This window comes from Carya illinoinensis, chromosome 11, assembly GCF_018687715.1.
Source record: "Carya illinoinensis cultivar Pawnee chromosome 11, C.illinoinensisPawnee_v1, whole genome shotgun sequence".
Taxonomy (NCBI): Eukaryota; Viridiplantae; Streptophyta; class Magnoliopsida; order Fagales; family Juglandaceae; genus Carya; species Carya illinoinensis.
The window spans coordinates 41,731,598-41,747,573 of record NC_056762.1 but is presented as its reverse complement, the minus strand read 5'-3'; the positions used below and the strand labels follow the sequence as shown (position 1 = coordinate 41,747,573).

General features: G+C 34.8%; 1 protein-coding gene and 1 long non-coding RNA gene across 5 annotated transcripts; one reads left to right on the top strand and one right to left on the bottom strand.

Annotated features, from left to right (window-relative positions):
* The first annotated feature begins 5,171 nt into the window (after positions 1-5,171).
* Positions 5,172-15,875, top strand: LOC122281288 (double-strand break repair protein MRE11). 4 transcript variants are annotated; one of them, XM_043092656.1, is made up of 23 exons: positions 5,172-5,260; positions 5,773-5,848; positions 6,824-6,959; positions 7,500-7,657; positions 8,517-8,607; positions 9,187-9,306; positions 9,416-9,484; positions 9,578-9,669; positions 9,850-9,952; positions 10,039-10,146; positions 10,239-10,301; positions 10,373-10,444; positions 10,595-10,672; positions 11,292-11,354; positions 11,453-11,513; positions 12,449-12,531; positions 12,868-12,981; positions 13,216-13,293; positions 13,864-13,935; positions 14,062-14,309; positions 14,635-14,755; positions 15,036-15,236; positions 15,507-15,875. In XM_043092656.1, the coding sequence occupies exons 2-23, from the start codon at positions 5,826-5,828 to the stop codon at positions 15,537-15,539; spliced, it is 2,187 nt and encodes a 728-aa protein (XP_042948590.1). In that variant the 5' UTR covers positions 5,172-5,260; positions 5,773-5,825; the 3' UTR covers positions 15,540-15,875. The 4 variants fall into 4 exon arrangements, 3 of the variants coding, with proteins under 3 accessions (XP_042948590.1, XP_042948591.1, XP_042948592.1); XM_043092657.1 differs by having other exon boundaries at positions 5,226-5,297; XM_043092658.1 differs by lacking the exon at positions 5,172-5,260 and adding an exon at positions 5,386-5,407.
* Positions 12,840-14,703, bottom strand: LOC122281291. The gene is made up of 2 exons (XR_006230193.1): positions 14,563-14,703; positions 12,840-14,451 (listed from the first exon to the last, which is right to left on the bottom strand). It is a non-coding gene; the product is annotated as an uncharacterized LOC122281291 (long non-coding RNA).
* Positions 15,876-15,976: the final 101 nt, after the last annotated feature.

Here is a 15,976-nt window from a genome sequence, read left to right as displayed (position 1 = left end):
GAAGAAGGACGTAGCAGAATTTGTGAACAAATGTTCTGTCTGTAGATTAGTAAAAGCAGAGCACCAAAAGCCAGCTGGTAAATTGCAGTCATTGCCAATCCCAGAATGGAAATGGGAGGATATTTCCATGTATTTTATAGTAGGCTTTCCAAGGACCTCAGCCGAAAATAATACTATCTGGGTAATAGTTGATCGTCTGACAAAAAGTGCTCACTTCATACCCATTAAGAATACAGATTCTCTAGAAAGATTGACGAAAATTTATATAGCAGAGATTGTCAGATTGCATGGAGTGCCTAAGACGATCGTATCAGATAGAGACCCTCGTTTTACGTCACGCTTCTGGAAAAGTTTACAAGAATCAATGGGCTCTAGTCTGAGGTTTAGTAGTGCATACCATCCACAAACAGATGGACAGACAGAAAGGACGATTCAAACTTTGGAAGATATGCTAAGAGCCTGTGTTTTGGATTACGAAGGGAATTGAGAGAAACAATTACCTTTGGTAGAATTTGCTTATAACAATAGTTTCCAGGCCACTATTCAAATGGCACCATATGAAGCCTTGTATGGTAGAAAGTGTAGATCACCTCTGTATTGGGATGAAGTAGGGGAAAGCAAAATAGTTGGACCAGAAGTCTTACAAGAGATTAAGGACCAAGTACACTTGATTAAAGAAATGATGAAAACAACACAGAGTCGACAGAAGAGCTACGCTGATAATCGAAGGAGGAGCATAGATTTTAAGTTTGGATATTGGGTCTATGTGAAGGTATCTCCTATGAGAGGAGTAAGTCGTTTCGGAGTTAAAAACAAGTTAAGTCTGAGATATATGGGACCCTATGAGATAGTAGAGAAAGTGGGAGTAGTTGCATATCGTTTGGAATTGCCAACTGAGTTCCATGGAATTCATAATGTTTTCCACGTGTCTTCTTTGAAAAAGAGTTTTGGGAATCAGACACCAATGATAGTGGATCCCGATAGCATACCTTTACAACCCAACTTGATCTATGAAGAGAAGCCAATGCAAATTCTTGACTGGAAAGATAAAGAGTTGCGGAACCGTAAGATCCCATTGGTCAAAGTATTTTGGCAAAATCATAATATTCAAGAGGCGACTTGGGAGAAGGAAGTTGATATGTGAGCCAAGTACCCCCAATTGTTTGACAGCTAAATTCAGTATTGCAGAGTTGTTTTGGGCTTTTGCTTAATTGATACTTTGTGGTTCACTTGTACGGGACTGACAATATCAAACGTTGTACTTCTTTATTCGAATATCAATAAAGTATATGTGTTTCCTTAACTTTTGAATTGTTATTTCTTACTTATTTCGATTTCGAGGACGAAATCTTTTTTTTAGGAGGGGAGATTGTAACAGCCAGTTAGAAATTCAATTGTGAAATTTCTATTAACTTTAGGAACCTCGTGAAAACCCCATAAGTTTTCACAAATCCATTAATCGTATAGGTTTTTGTCTAATTACATAGTTAATGTTATTATTTACTATGGTATCAGAAGTGTGTTTTTGATTATTGGAGATAGTTAGAAGTGTCAAAATGTATTATGATTTGTGCCATTAGACTCGGAGGGTTATTTAAAATCTTATGGCGCAATAACATTTTTTCATATTTTCGGACAAAACGTCTGTTCAAAACTGTAGATATTATTGGATAAAAAGAAATATCTTGAGGTAATTTTCGTGAATATTATTGGGTAAAAATATTTTGAGTTGATTTTTATAGATATTATTAGATAAAAATATCTTAAGTTGATTTTTTGTAGATATTATTGGATAGAATATTATGAGATAATCTTTTATAGATATTTTGGGTAGGAGAAAACCACACTCAACTCTCAACTCCAGCCTTATCACCTCCCTTATCTCGTCCATAAATATGTCCAGCCAGCACCCATGAACTTATCTTCAATTACACATTCCAATAAAAGATTATCAAACACTCTCTCTTGGACAGCTTTTAGGAGTTCTTTTGCATGCCCATTTCGAAGTTGTTGTAAGTGTTTTATCATAAAGTCTCCTTCATATAAGTTGTTTCTTTTTGAGTCTAATTTACATGGATATCTTATTTGCCCCATTTGAAGATCATTTGGTCAGTCAAATATTTTGTAAACTATAGAAATGTCATTCTGGGAGATAAACTAGAGAATATGTTATAGTTTGGAGTTTTTGACCAAACTAATGGATAAATATTGGTCCGAAATTTTTATGGAGTATTTTTAACATGTATATGTGACTATTGGTTGAGGATTTTTGCATGATTAAAGGTTTTGATGAAAGATTTTCTTAGATTTAGAAACTTAGAAACTGGAAGAAGAAAAACAGTTTCTGTTTTGAGAAAGTTTAACTCTTTGGTGGTCTAAACCTATTTTAATGACTTTAATAATTTTATTGGAGGATTCTAAGTATCTTATATACATGTTATATTATTATTTTGAAAATATTTGATGTTAGTTTCAAAAATATGAAATTTTATGCAAAGAGATATTCAAATAAGCTAAAGTGTGGATATTCTTGGATAAATTTATGTTTTGGTTAATTTCAAACCATGTGATATTGAATTAGAAGCTTATATATATTTTAGGACATCTTTTTAAACCATGTGATGGTTTGGTTTGAAGATCATATATTTATAAGTTATAGATCAAGAGATTTTATCAAAACTAGTTGAGGAAAAAGTTTCTATTTTTGGACTAAGTGTAAAACCAAAAATTCCAAATGTTATTTTGTGATTTTGGTGACTTTGGTTTGATGATTTAAAGTATGGTTGATGTTAGGATGATATTATGAATATGTTAGAAGTAAGATTTGATTTTTGAAACTCTTGGAGATGTTTTGATTTAAGGTCAAAACTTGTGATTCAAGTGCTTGGATCTTTTTACAAAAAAGTTTGGTGTTGATTATTAGCTTTTTCTAAATGGATGTTTTAAGTATGGTTTTGAACTTAGGATTGGAAGATGTTTGTTGCAAAATTTTGGTCTAAGCATGAGTTTTGAAGTTGAAAAGAATTGCAACAAAAAAAATCAAGGGAAATGGCCTATGGATGTTTCGGCCATAGTGTGTTTTCCATAGTTGTGTTTTGTTTTAAATTTTTCTGAATTGATATTTAAGTTTAGGACAAAATTTACATAAGAAATGTAAATTTTGAAAACTTTTAGAATTAGTATGCAAAATCTTTAAGTTATGGGTAAAACGGTCATTTTCCCACATGTAGAGAGTAAAATGAAAATTTTACTCTTTAAGTTGGTATTTTCCATATTTCAAATTATTAGTGATTTAGTTCTAACTTTTAGAATCACTAATTACAGTTCCTCGTGATCGCACTTGAAGTTTTATAAGAAACGCGGAGATCGAAGTAAGTTAGCTTTTAACTTATTAGCAGTCTACTATGTATGTGTGCTAAGTAAAGGAACTACAGTGCATGTATGTATGTTATCATATATGTCATGCCATGCCAAGTTATCACGTAATTATCTATTATACAGAAGTTATTCTGTCATCAATTTTTATCTGTTACATAATATATTCTGTCATGTATTACTGTACATTACAAGTATGTCATGTTAAATATGTTGTCTATTATATGTTATGCCATGTTACGAAATGTTTCTATCTCAAGTTATGTTCAAATCACGTTATGTTACATCAGGGCTCCAGTCCTTTCGTTTTCCAGTCACGTTTCATCTTGAGTACATTCAGTTTGTGTAGAATACATGGGGCCACAACAACTGTAGAGTATGTATTTAACTGCATTGTAATGTGTAGAATACGTGGGGCCACAACAACTGTAGAGTATGTATTTACACGTAGAATACATGAGGCCACAACAACTGTGGAGTATGTATTTAACTGCATTGTAATGTGTAGAATACATGGGGTCACAACAACTGTGGAGTATGTATTTACACGTAGAATACATGGGGCCACAATAACTGTGAAGTATGTATTTTTCATATTAAGTCAAGTTTGCGTAGAATACATGGGGCCACAACAACTGTGGAGTATGTATTTTTCATGTTAATTCAAGTTTCAGAGTAAGTTCATACTAAGTCAAGTTTCAGATCAAGTTCATGTCAAGTCAAGTTCAGTTCATGTTTCAATTTAAGTTATGTCAATTATGCTATGTTGTACGCTAAGTTATGCTTTAATTATTTATGAATTTGATTATGCATTTATGCTTTTACTGTCATCCATGCATCATTAGCATGTGTGGAAGTTTTTTATTAACTTGCTGAGGTTTGAAATCAAATTTCACTGTGGTAGTCCCAACTACCATTCCCCCCAAATGGTAGATCTTGTTACAGGACCTGAAGGAGGATTAGGAGCTGACTAACTAGACACAGTCGATTGAACGACGGTGCGTCGTTAATGTTAATATAGTAGTTAAATTACTACTTGTACGATAGAGTTGCATCTCTAGTACTTTTGGATCATAACTATTTTGGATTAGTGTTGTGATTTTAGTTGTTCAATAGGTTTTTATGTATGAAGTATGTTTTAAGCATTTGAGATATTTTTAATTTGGTGCATAGTATTGCTAAAGAAAAAAAAAATTATCCGCTGCGAATATTGCATATTGTTAGATGCATGTTAGGAACATTGCATCTTATATATCATGAACGGGGGCAGGTAACCTTGTGTTGCATGTCTCGACGCTTAAAATTTTCGTTCGATCCCAAACAAAATTTGGGGGCATTACAATAGCTCAATAGTCTTAATTAATGGCTAAAGATTGATCTTCATTGATGACTTTAATGGTCTTAATTAATGACTATGTATGGTCATACAATACGTTTATAATACTGATATCGAAATATTTTATTCTAGTACATTGATCAATACGACATTCTGCACGGTATTCAAAATTTTAATTCTAATATTAGAATTCTATTGGATATGTAAATAAACACACGGATAGAAAATGTTTTTTATAATTTTTATTTTTCTTCAGAGAATTACAAAATTTACAGACAAATTTTATATAATAAAAAATTTCACAAATTGACGTAAACGTACGTTAAATTATATATTATAATAGATATAGTATATAAAATAAATTAAATCAGTTTCTAAAATTTATTTTTATAAAATATTATTGTGAACCAAATATATATTTTTTCAAATCCAATTTATAAAGTTGAAAATTTTTTTGATACTGTTCATGCATTTCCCTTTACCATTTTCCATCTCATTGTTCTTTTTAAAACTTCCGCGCCATCGCTCCCTTCTTCTCCCCGCGTCTCGGTGAGTCAGCTCCTTCTGTTACTGCTTCGAATCCAAAGTAAAGCTTACGAACGCCATTCTATTCGTTGCCTCTACGCGTTTCCTTTGCCTCTAACACTTGATCTTGGTTTGGGCCCCGAGAAAGTATAGGAAAATGAAAGACAACCGGTATATCGGTTGTGTTGAAGCGCCTTTTTGTGTGATTTTTAGCATTTAATTTCTTTCACAATTCATCAGCAACTTAAACTAGTTCCTAGAGCAGTCACTTTTTACGCTAACCTCTCACGCTTTCCTACTTTTCCTTTTTACGATTTCCAAGCCGTTAAACCCTACTTAGGGTTCTATATTTCGTAATGTTATTCCCTTTTAGATTTGATTTTTCGTTTCCATTAACTTATTAATATTTATTGTGAATCTTACATTTTTTAGGGTTTTTCTCGTCAATTTCGTTTTTTCTTAGTGTTAATATATTCACAAGGTTTGGGGCTTATTTGAATGATTCAAGTTGATCTCTATCTCATTCTCCTCGTCAGCCATATCATTTTCGTGGTGCTACTCAATTGTGGGTTTCAAGAGGTGCTACTTAATGGCCATGGCAGACTTATCCAGGTAAAACCTGCTATCCGTACGCTTTGGTTTGGAAACAACCGAAAAAGAAAATATGTAAAGTTTAAACATTTGCCGTTTGTAGTGTTGGTTCTCAACAATTAAAAAAAAAACGCGTCAAATAAGCCAAATAGTTGTGCTAGATTCTGTTTATAGGAGTTCTTTTATTATTATTATTATTATTATTATTATTATTATTATTATTATCATCATCATTATTCTCTGGCGTTCCAAATTACGTTGGAGAGAAGATTCAAAGTATTCAAGGAAATTTTGTTGTCTTATGGAACCTAATATTTGAACAAACAGGGCATAATGGTTAAATGGGTATCCAACTCAATCACACGTTATGGTGGTTAAAGGGACGAATTTGATGAAATTTTCTTTCGTCAATGTCAAAGGGCAAGACATTTGTATTTCTGTTAAAAGGACACAAATGTTGGAGGTTAAGTGTAAGATCCATGCTACATATAAATAGCAGAAGCTTTACTTTCTAATATTATTCTATGCCATACAAAAAGCAATTTTCTCCTAGCGTTCTGACGTGTTCTCTATGTACCAAAGTCTATTAAAGGTATTTTTTTTTGGCTTAACTATGTTTTTGGTTCTAAAATATTAAATCTTGTGATTCTCCTTCTTTATGTAGTGTGAGATGAACCGTCCTTTTAACAAAGTGACATAGGAACTTAATTGGTTTTGATACTTTTATGAAAATTATATGTCCATCTGGAACTCCATGTGGTAAAAATTCTCTTCCTCACATTGGACATAACTGTTGAATAGATCTGTTGCAGTCCTTTTTGACACATATGGTTTACCCATAAATGTATTATCATGTCCAAAAGTGAGAACCCTACATGTAGCAGAGCTGAGGCAACAATCTTATTTACTTATGAAAAAGAAATCTGACACAATTGGGCCCTTTTAAGTTGCTGCTTGAGAATACCTGTTGGAATTGATAACTAAATAAGTCTTCAGGGAGGAGATAAGCAATACACTTCGGATACTTGTTGCTACGGATTGCCATCTCGGATATATGGAGAAGGACGAAATACGGCGGCATGATTCTTTCCAGGCATTCGATGAGATATGCTCTATAGCAGAGCAAAAGCAGGTTATAGCCAATAATATCCTTTTTTTTCCTAAGTCTTTCATATGCAGTAGCATTTTGCTATGATAGATATTTATAATCTTCTTTAATGATCTGGAGAAGGTCTTGTTCTACTGATTTTGCATTCATTACACAGATTAAGTTGTGTATCCTTCCAAAAGTGGGTGCCTTTGATCTGTAGTGGAAGGGCCAACATTGCTATATCATGTCTATCTTTCCAATAACAACTTCATTCTATAGCTGTTCCTCTTTACTTACAGAATTAAATGAAAAATGATTCTTGTACTTTCACTTCTGCTCTTGTATAAGCTTTTCATTTTTTTTGGTTGATGGTGGCTTCCTCTTATTGTAAACTCTAAATTTGAATCACAGATTTTTACGAGAGCTCCCTTTAGTGGAAGTTGTTTTGTTTTCTGGAAAAATATTTAACAAGTACATAGCTTACTTTTTTTTTTTTTTTTTTTTATAAGTAACAAGTACATAACTTACTATTTGCCCATATTTATCAAATGCTACTATGCACTGATGCCTATTTGCTATCAGGTTGATTTCTTACTACTTGGTGGTGATCTTTTCCACGAGAATAAGCCTTCAAGGTCAACATTAGTTAGAGCTATCGAGATTCTCCGTCGTCATTGCCTTAACGATCAGCCAGTGCAGTTCCAAGTCGTTAGCGACCAGACTGTGAATTTCGCAAATACGTAATGACTTAATGTGCACTTGAAGTATTTCTTGCTAAAAAAAAAATAAAAAAAATTGTTGGGTTTTCTACCTCTTGTTATCATTATTTTGTTCCCCACATCTGTGTGTCTGATAGAGCTTCTTAAACCTGTTCCTGCCATGCAAGTGTAAAGCATTACTGTGCTTTATTTAGGAGTATAATCATACCATCATGTGAAATCATTCCAGTTCTTAACCAATCCTCTCTTGCATGGATATCCTTTGTATGATAACCTGCCTAAGATATATTTTATTTTTGATTCGCATCGAGTGTCCAGGAACAGCGTCCCAACTAATCCTGAGGGTGCACAGGCCCTTGGCAAGGAGTTTCTTGCCAGTGCACCTCGGGTAATTCAAGCAGAAAATCCCTTAGTCCAATGGCTCTTAGAGATTGTTTGCACCCAAGAGAATTGGAACCTTAGACTTGAGGGGAGTATACCCCCAAGCCCAAGGCCTTTACCACTTGAGCCAACCCCTAGGGGTTTAAGATATATTTTATTTTATTGTTCCCTTCAGGGTGGATTCTGCCTGAAATATCTAGCTTACCCTTTCGCATGAATGCTGCATTATGCTCAGTAAATTTTCCACCAGGCTTACCCTTTGGCATGATCTTTGTATACCTCTAGTGTACTCAGGCTATGCCTTTTTCATTAATAAAATTTACTTTTACCTATCAAAAAAAAAAAATTTTCCATCAGGCATCGGCGGTTCTGCCTGACCCTACTTAAGCATGATTGTTGTATTAGCTGCACACATGGTTACATAAATCATGCGTGTAGTTATTCCATGCTTTCATGTGCAAAAAAGTATCGTAACAACATGATAATATACTTGGAACAGGTTTGGGCATGTAAATTATGAAGATCCTCACTTCAATGTTGGTTTGCCAGTCTTCAGTATTCATGGAAATCATGATGATCCCGCTGGAGTGGTATGGATATTATGATAAAATGACTCATGCTATTTTTGTTTTTTTCCATGCTTTAAGCACAAAGTTTTTTTTTTTGTAAGTTGTGGCCAGTTTTTTATTTTTAAGAATATCTAGAACTTTTTAATACATGGTTCTAGTGGTCGGGTTGTTTGTTTGGGGTGTACTTCCCATGGGTGGGTTCAAAATGTCCATGTTCTTGTATGTCCATGTTCAATGTCCAGTGGTAGGTATAAGAATTTCTTAATATCTTAGTTAGGCCTTGATCTTTGTTGTTTTAACTTGAAACCATTGATTTACAACATGTTGGTAGCTTTTCAACCGGGATAACTTTTGCCTGCTTCACTTTTTAGACTGGCAGTTGAAATTAATGCTGATGGAGCTGTAGTTCCTACAGCTGGCAATATTGCCTGGTTGCATGATGAAAGAAATTAATGTCTTACCTAGGAACTAAGCAAATTTTATTTTCTGCCCTTCTATTTGTTTTGTTTGGTAACTTTTTAATTCAACATTCAAAGATTGTTCTTTTTACTTCAGTTCTTTAGACCATGAGTTCATGTTCCTTACGAGTGGATGTTACAGGACAACCTTTCTGCAGTCGATATTCTCTCTGCATGCAATCTTGTTAACTATTTTGGGAAAATGGTTCTTGGGGGTTCTGGTGTTGGTCAGATTACTATCTATCCTATTCTTCTCAGAAAGGTCTGTCAGTTTATTTATTTTTTGGATAAGTCAGTGGATTTCATTAGTGGCAGACTTGAGATATTTAAGTATCATTGTTGCATGACTTGTTAATCTTAATAAAGTGCAGGGTTCAACAGCAGTGGCTCTCTATGGTCTAGGAAACATTAGAGATGAACGGTTAAATAGAATGTTTCAGGTACTTCTTCAAACAGCACATAGACATTCCATCTTCCGACTAATGACTTTTAAGCATGCCCATCTAGGTGTCATTTTATAATTTTTTGACCAGACACCACATGCTGTACAATGGATGCGGCCTGAATCTCAAGAAGGTTGTCAACTGTCAGATTGGTTCAACATTTTGGTACTTCATCAGAACAGGTTGTCTATGAGTGTTCTTCTGCAGAGATTGTTTGGAATAATCATGAAAAGAAAATATGTTGATTTGTCTCAAAATCTCATATAACCTTTGTGCCTTTCAGTGCTTAAACGGTCTAATATTATATAACTCAGGAACCAATGTATGTGAATATTAATCTTTGCTTCTACTATGGCGTGCAGAGTAAAGACAAACCCTAAAAATGCTATAAATGAGCACTTTTTACCACAATTCCTTGATTTCATAGTGTGGGGGCATGAACATGAATGTCTCGTGGATCCTCAGGTACTTCTGAAAGAGTATCGTTTTTCCCCACAGATTGGTCTCTCTATCTCTCTCAACAAATAAAATGTGGATTTTGATTTCTGCAGGAAGTTCCCGGGATGGGGTTTCATGTTACACAACCAGGTTCTTCAGTTGCAACATCACTTATTGATGGAGAGTCAAAGCCAAAACATGTACTTCTTTTAGAAATTAAGGTTGCCCACTAATTTAATACTTTTTTCACAAAGCAGTATTATTGGTCATTTTAAATTCGAATTGTGTTTGATATTCATGCATTATAATATAGGGGAACCAGTATCGTCCGACTAAGATACCTTTAACGTCAGTGAGGCCTTTTGAGTATACAGAGGTAGGTTAGTGCTATAATTTTTTTTTTTTCATACTGGTAATGATTCTTAGTGATTACTATTTTTAATGTAGGTCATATTAAAGGATGAACCTGACATTGATCCCAATGACCAAAACTCAATTCTTGAACACTTGGATAAAGTGGTATGTATTGATACATCACATTGGCAATTAATTTGTGCCTTTTCAGTTTCCTTCTTTCCTTTTAGTTGTTATGAAAGTGTTTTCTTGTTTTGGTGTGTCAGGGTTCTGTTTTTGTTTGATAGCAACTTAATTTAAAGTTTGAATTTTTAGGTGAGAAATCTGATAGAGAAATCCAGTAAAAAGGCTGTTAACAGATCAGAGCTCAAACTTCCATTGGTTCGCATAAAGGTACTTTCTGAATTTGTTTTCAAATGATACTGCAATTAGTGATGATCATCATGTCTCAGCACCACTTGTTCTGCTATGAATTTTTGGGGCATCTCACTTTTGACCTTTGGAGCAAGCTTGGCCTGCATATGTCATTCTCCTGATTTTAAGTGTTTCTACTAGCCTTTGTTCTAATGGAAGCCTTGACTGCCCCCTTTATGGAGTAGGTGCATGAATATTTGTTTTGCTGTTGAGCTTTATCTAGAGCTTTCTTTGTCTCATTTTACTGCGATTGATGCCAACTTTTATCTTTTAAGAGATGCATTAGTTTCCTCTTTTTAAACTTTTACTATCAGGGCTACTCATCTTTCTTAGCATTCTACTTATCAAAAAAAATCTTTCTTAGCATCCTCATTGGACCCGCACCCAGTTCCCCCTATATTGTGGGTCTTTTAGCATGCGAGCCTTAGAGCGATCTTGAAAAAATTTCCCTCAACCACCTTTTGCAATTGTTGTATATTTCTTATTTAATCTCATTATCTTAATTCCACTTCAGTTCTTTCATGGAGGATAATGGATATTTACTGCATAGCAAAATTCATAGTTAGCTCTGTTTTCATTATCATTTTGTGTTTGGCAGGTAGATTACTCTGGATTTATGACAATAAATCCTCAAAGATTTGGGCAGAAGTATGTGGGCAAGGTACCTTGAGTCACTGCCATGTCGAACTAGAAAACTAGCGCTCATTTTTCTTAAGCAACATATTTGAGAGAGTATTAATTTTTCTTAGGTTCTACTAGGTTGCAAATCCCCAAGACATTCTAATCTTCTCAAAGGCTTCAAGAAAGGGTCAGCGTGAAGGTAATTCAAATCACCTATACCATGGGGTTTTAATAGAAAAGATTTGATTAGGGGCTGTTACTAAAAAGAATCCATTATAAGCATCCTCCATTTTTAATAAAATTCTTATTTACTGATTAAAAAAAAAATCCTCCATAAATCAAGAGATTCAGTTTATCTTCAAATCTTTGATGTGGGTAACCTCTTCAAGAAGAAAATGGAGAATGGTGTTGACAAGTTACAAGGAAAAAGAGTAACAAGGAAAATAACTGACAGGCGCCAGAAATGAAGGCTAATAAGTTTGTTTTTTTATTTCTTTCTTCTAAATATTTTCACGATCTTGATTGTCTAGTTGCCCAAAACCTTACCCATGTCAGCAACATTCAACATGGGTACGGCAGTAAAGTGATTTGGGATGTTACAAAATTTTTTAAACATTCCCAAATATACAATGGATAAAAGTCAGAACCTTATGAAACCTGGATCTTTTTTTTTTGTGTTTTCGCCGGGGGGGGGGGGGGGGGGGGGGGGGGGGGGTGGGTAGGATTTCATCATCTCGTGCCTAAAACCTGGAAGTTAAAAAGTGTTAATAGTATTTCTGCATTCCCGTCCTCAATGAAGACACTTTGGTACTGCAGATTGCTCAACTAGTATAGGTCGTCTGTACTGGCTGCAGGTCAGTGTGGCTATGTTTCTGATGTAACAAGTTCAACACCAATGAAACTAGGGCATCGAACTACTTGAACTGCATCGGGCTATACAGTTGATCTTTTTTACAAAAAAACTTTGTTTGATAACTTGGGTCCTGACGCTTATGGCATTATCTTGACATTGAATCTTATAAGTTTCAAATTGTTGTTAAATATTATTGATATCAGATATGATGTAGTTGTTTTGTGTTTTCTTTTTTAGACTTGCATGCTTGTCCATAATCTTAGTTTCTTTTTGGGATGTAGCTAAAATTGGTGATTCTGAGCGTCTTCGTCCAGAAGAACTAAACCAGCAGAATATAGAGGCTCTAGTTGCTGAAAATAATCTGGTACTGAAGCGTCGAATTTTATTAACCTTTTCGTTGCTTTTGGCATGGATAAATATATTATTGCATACATAATTTGTTCCCTGAAATCGCATGATTTTTACTGAAATACAGGAACGGGTTCCAGTTCTACTCCATGAGTATGGTTTACTGTTTCTGTAGAAAAAAGCTCTATTGTGTATCAAATGTTCTTTTTTAAGTCAGTAGGCTAAATGGAACCTGCAGAACAAGATCTCAACTAATTTCAAAAGTGGAAATGAGAGCAGAAATATTTTTTGAGTTGCACGATGGGTCTTATTTAGTCACAAATCTAAACCTGTATAGTTTATGATTGTGCAGAAAATGGAAATCCTTCCCGTCAATGATTTGGATGTTGCATTACACAATTTTGTTAACAAGGATGACAAAATGGCTTTCTATTCTTGTCTGCAATACAATCTTGAAGAAACACGAGTAAGTAGCCTCTATTATTCTTACACCTGCATCTTACATCGAAAATAGAGACGGAGTTGACTTTAGATATACTGGATGTATGTACAGAGGTCTTGTGTTGCTATCATAATTGCATATAAGAATTTTAAACGTAGTTTTGAGTTATTGTATCATATAAAAATGATTAATTTGTTTTCTTCTCATTTCTGTTCTATTTTCATTTTGATTGGTTTCTTTCTTATAATTCTTCTATAGCACAAAATTGCCAAGGATGCAGATACTCTGAAGTTTGAAGAGGAAGACTTAATTCTTAAAGTAGGAGAGTGCATGGAGGTAAGAAGCTTAAGTTCATCGTATTTGTCTTTATCATTACAGTAATGGTCAAAATGATTTTCTTGTATGTTCTTCTAGTTCCTCAATTGTGATTAGGTGTTCACTTTTGTATACTTCCTGTATACTTGGGCTATGCCTATTTACTTGATTCAATAAAATTTTAATCTTACTCACCAGAAAAGAAGTAATAGTCAAGTTTTATAACTTTAGTCAAAGTGCCACCTAAGCAAGACTGCTTTATCAATGCGAGGAGAGCAAATTTGTCTGTGGCCTAACGGAGTGACTACTGCAGAAGGCTTACCAGCCACCTTCGGGCCCTTGGGTCCTTTTGGCGTTTACACAACTATTGCCATGGTTATAGTTGGTATACATGGATTGGAACAAATATGTCTTCATTTATATGTATTGTAAAACAGTGTTTACTTCTTTCACCTAAGTGTTGTTGACGCATCACATTGGCTTTTAAGGAGGGCTCACTTCCTATATTCCTTACCATGCATGCAAAATTTCATGTCGTGATTGTTTATAAATGTTTATTTATTTATTATTATTGCTATTATTATTTTTCAGGAACGTGTCAAGGAAAGGTCTACTCGCCCTAAAGATACTTCACAATTTATGTCTCCTGCCAAGTCTTCAGAGGTAATAATTCATTGTTGACCTTGCATTACTTATCCATGTGCCAGGAACCTTTTAGGCCTGTGTTTTTTTGGTTGCATATGTGTCTAATTATCTGCTTTCTGAGCTTGTGTTTTCAATTTCATGCAGGATCCAACAAGTAGAACTGCTGCTGGAACAGGAAATGCGGTTTCCTTTAGTGATGATGAAGACACAACACAAATATCTGGCTCAAGAACTTGTGCAAGAGGTCGGAGAGGGTCATCTAGGTCATCTCGTGGTGCTTATGAACTTGGAAAAAGTAGGACTTCTGCAAGAGGAAGAGGTAGGGGCAGAGGTACCAGTAACTTGAAGCAGTCAACTCTTGATGCAGCTCTGGGGTTCCGTCGTTCTGAAAGGTCACTGTTGGCCCTGAATTTTGATGATATAAGTACTGATCTACATGTAATATGGAGTTATTCTTTTCTATGTATTTTGCTTTTCTCCTTGTCACTTCCATTTTCTCTACCTTAGAGTTGATGAGTGAGGTGAATCATAAGCCTGAACAATGAGAAACAACCACAATATGAGAGAGAGAAAGAGAGAGAGAATAGGAAGTCTACCAAATGAAGTATGAACTGTTGAATCTATGCAATTAGAACCCTACTGCACCTTCTGATATATGTTGCATCAAAAAGTTTACTCGTTGCTAGTGAATCATCTTAAGTAAGATTATTACTGCAGATCTGCATCAGTTTCTGCAACAGCTGCTGTCCAAAGTATTGCTGATGATGAGGATAATGTAGATTCTGCTTCAAGTGAAGAAGCTGGGAAATATGGAATTGATGAGGTTGATGACAGTTTGGTATGGACTCTTCGCTTATACTTGATAAATGTGGTCTGCAGTATCTTTTGTCCTTTCCTAATCTTGATCATGGATGAAAATCATTCAAGTTTCTCTCCTTGTCTCTATCCTGAATTAGTGAGGGCACTTCCATTTGAACATTGCCCTGCTCCACCAACACTTGCAAAACTCAGTTCCAGTTTTCCTTGAGTAAAATATATTAGACACTGCTAACTTCTTAATATACTTGTTCAAATTTAGACCATGTGTTCATGTCTTTGATTTTTTATTTTTTGAAAAGGAAAATGATGCAAGTGTACGAGGCAAAGGACGCAAAAGGGCTGCTCCTAGGGGAAGAGGTGGAGGCTCAAAGCAATCCTCTAAACGGGGAAGGAAAACTGACAACTCTACTATTCATAAAATGTTCATGAGCAAAGATGACGATGACGAAGAAGACGACGACGACAGTATGGCAAAGAGATTAAATAAATCTCAACCTCGGGTTGGTTTTCTTTTTACTTTCATTTTTTTTAGCGAGTGCTGACTTCTGCATGTGTTTTAAAAAACAGTTATTGCCCATATTTACATGGAGTAGCCAGAAGGGTTCAAGCAACCTGAGATGGAATGAGAGAAGTTTGGCTGATGGAAATGCCTTTGCTCTCATTCCGAAGGCTATTTTTACTCGTAGCAATGATAGCATCTTATAGTTGTATAGTTTTTCTCCCTCTACTGGGATTACTTAGTTGGACCTGACTGTTCTTTTTGTTTGAAGGTAACAAGAAACTACGGTGCTTTAAGAAGGTAGAATCACATCGCAAGATCCCAGTTGTCCAGATGTGTTTGTTTTGTACTAGTCATAGTGATACGGGAAAATGTTCTGCTGTATAATCTGCCAGGAAGAAATCTCAGTTGAAATGTGGGATGAGCTATATATTACAAAGAGGCAGGATAAATGTTCAGAGTTCAATGTCTTCAACGGAAATATTCGTCCATCTTGTGAATTGCAATGATTGATTGGCCGATACATACTATGGTACCAGCTTATGTTGACATGTTGTACAGATTTAAGCTTATGATTGGCAGGTAATGTTGTTATTGTGCAAGGTTATATTTAATTTTAAGAAAATAGGTTGGATTTTAATGGATGGCAAAATTATCAAAAATTGATTGATTGTCAAAAGATAGTTGGAATGTAAACAGGCTCAAATCTGAAGATGACAATCAAAAGCAGAAAGGAATAGA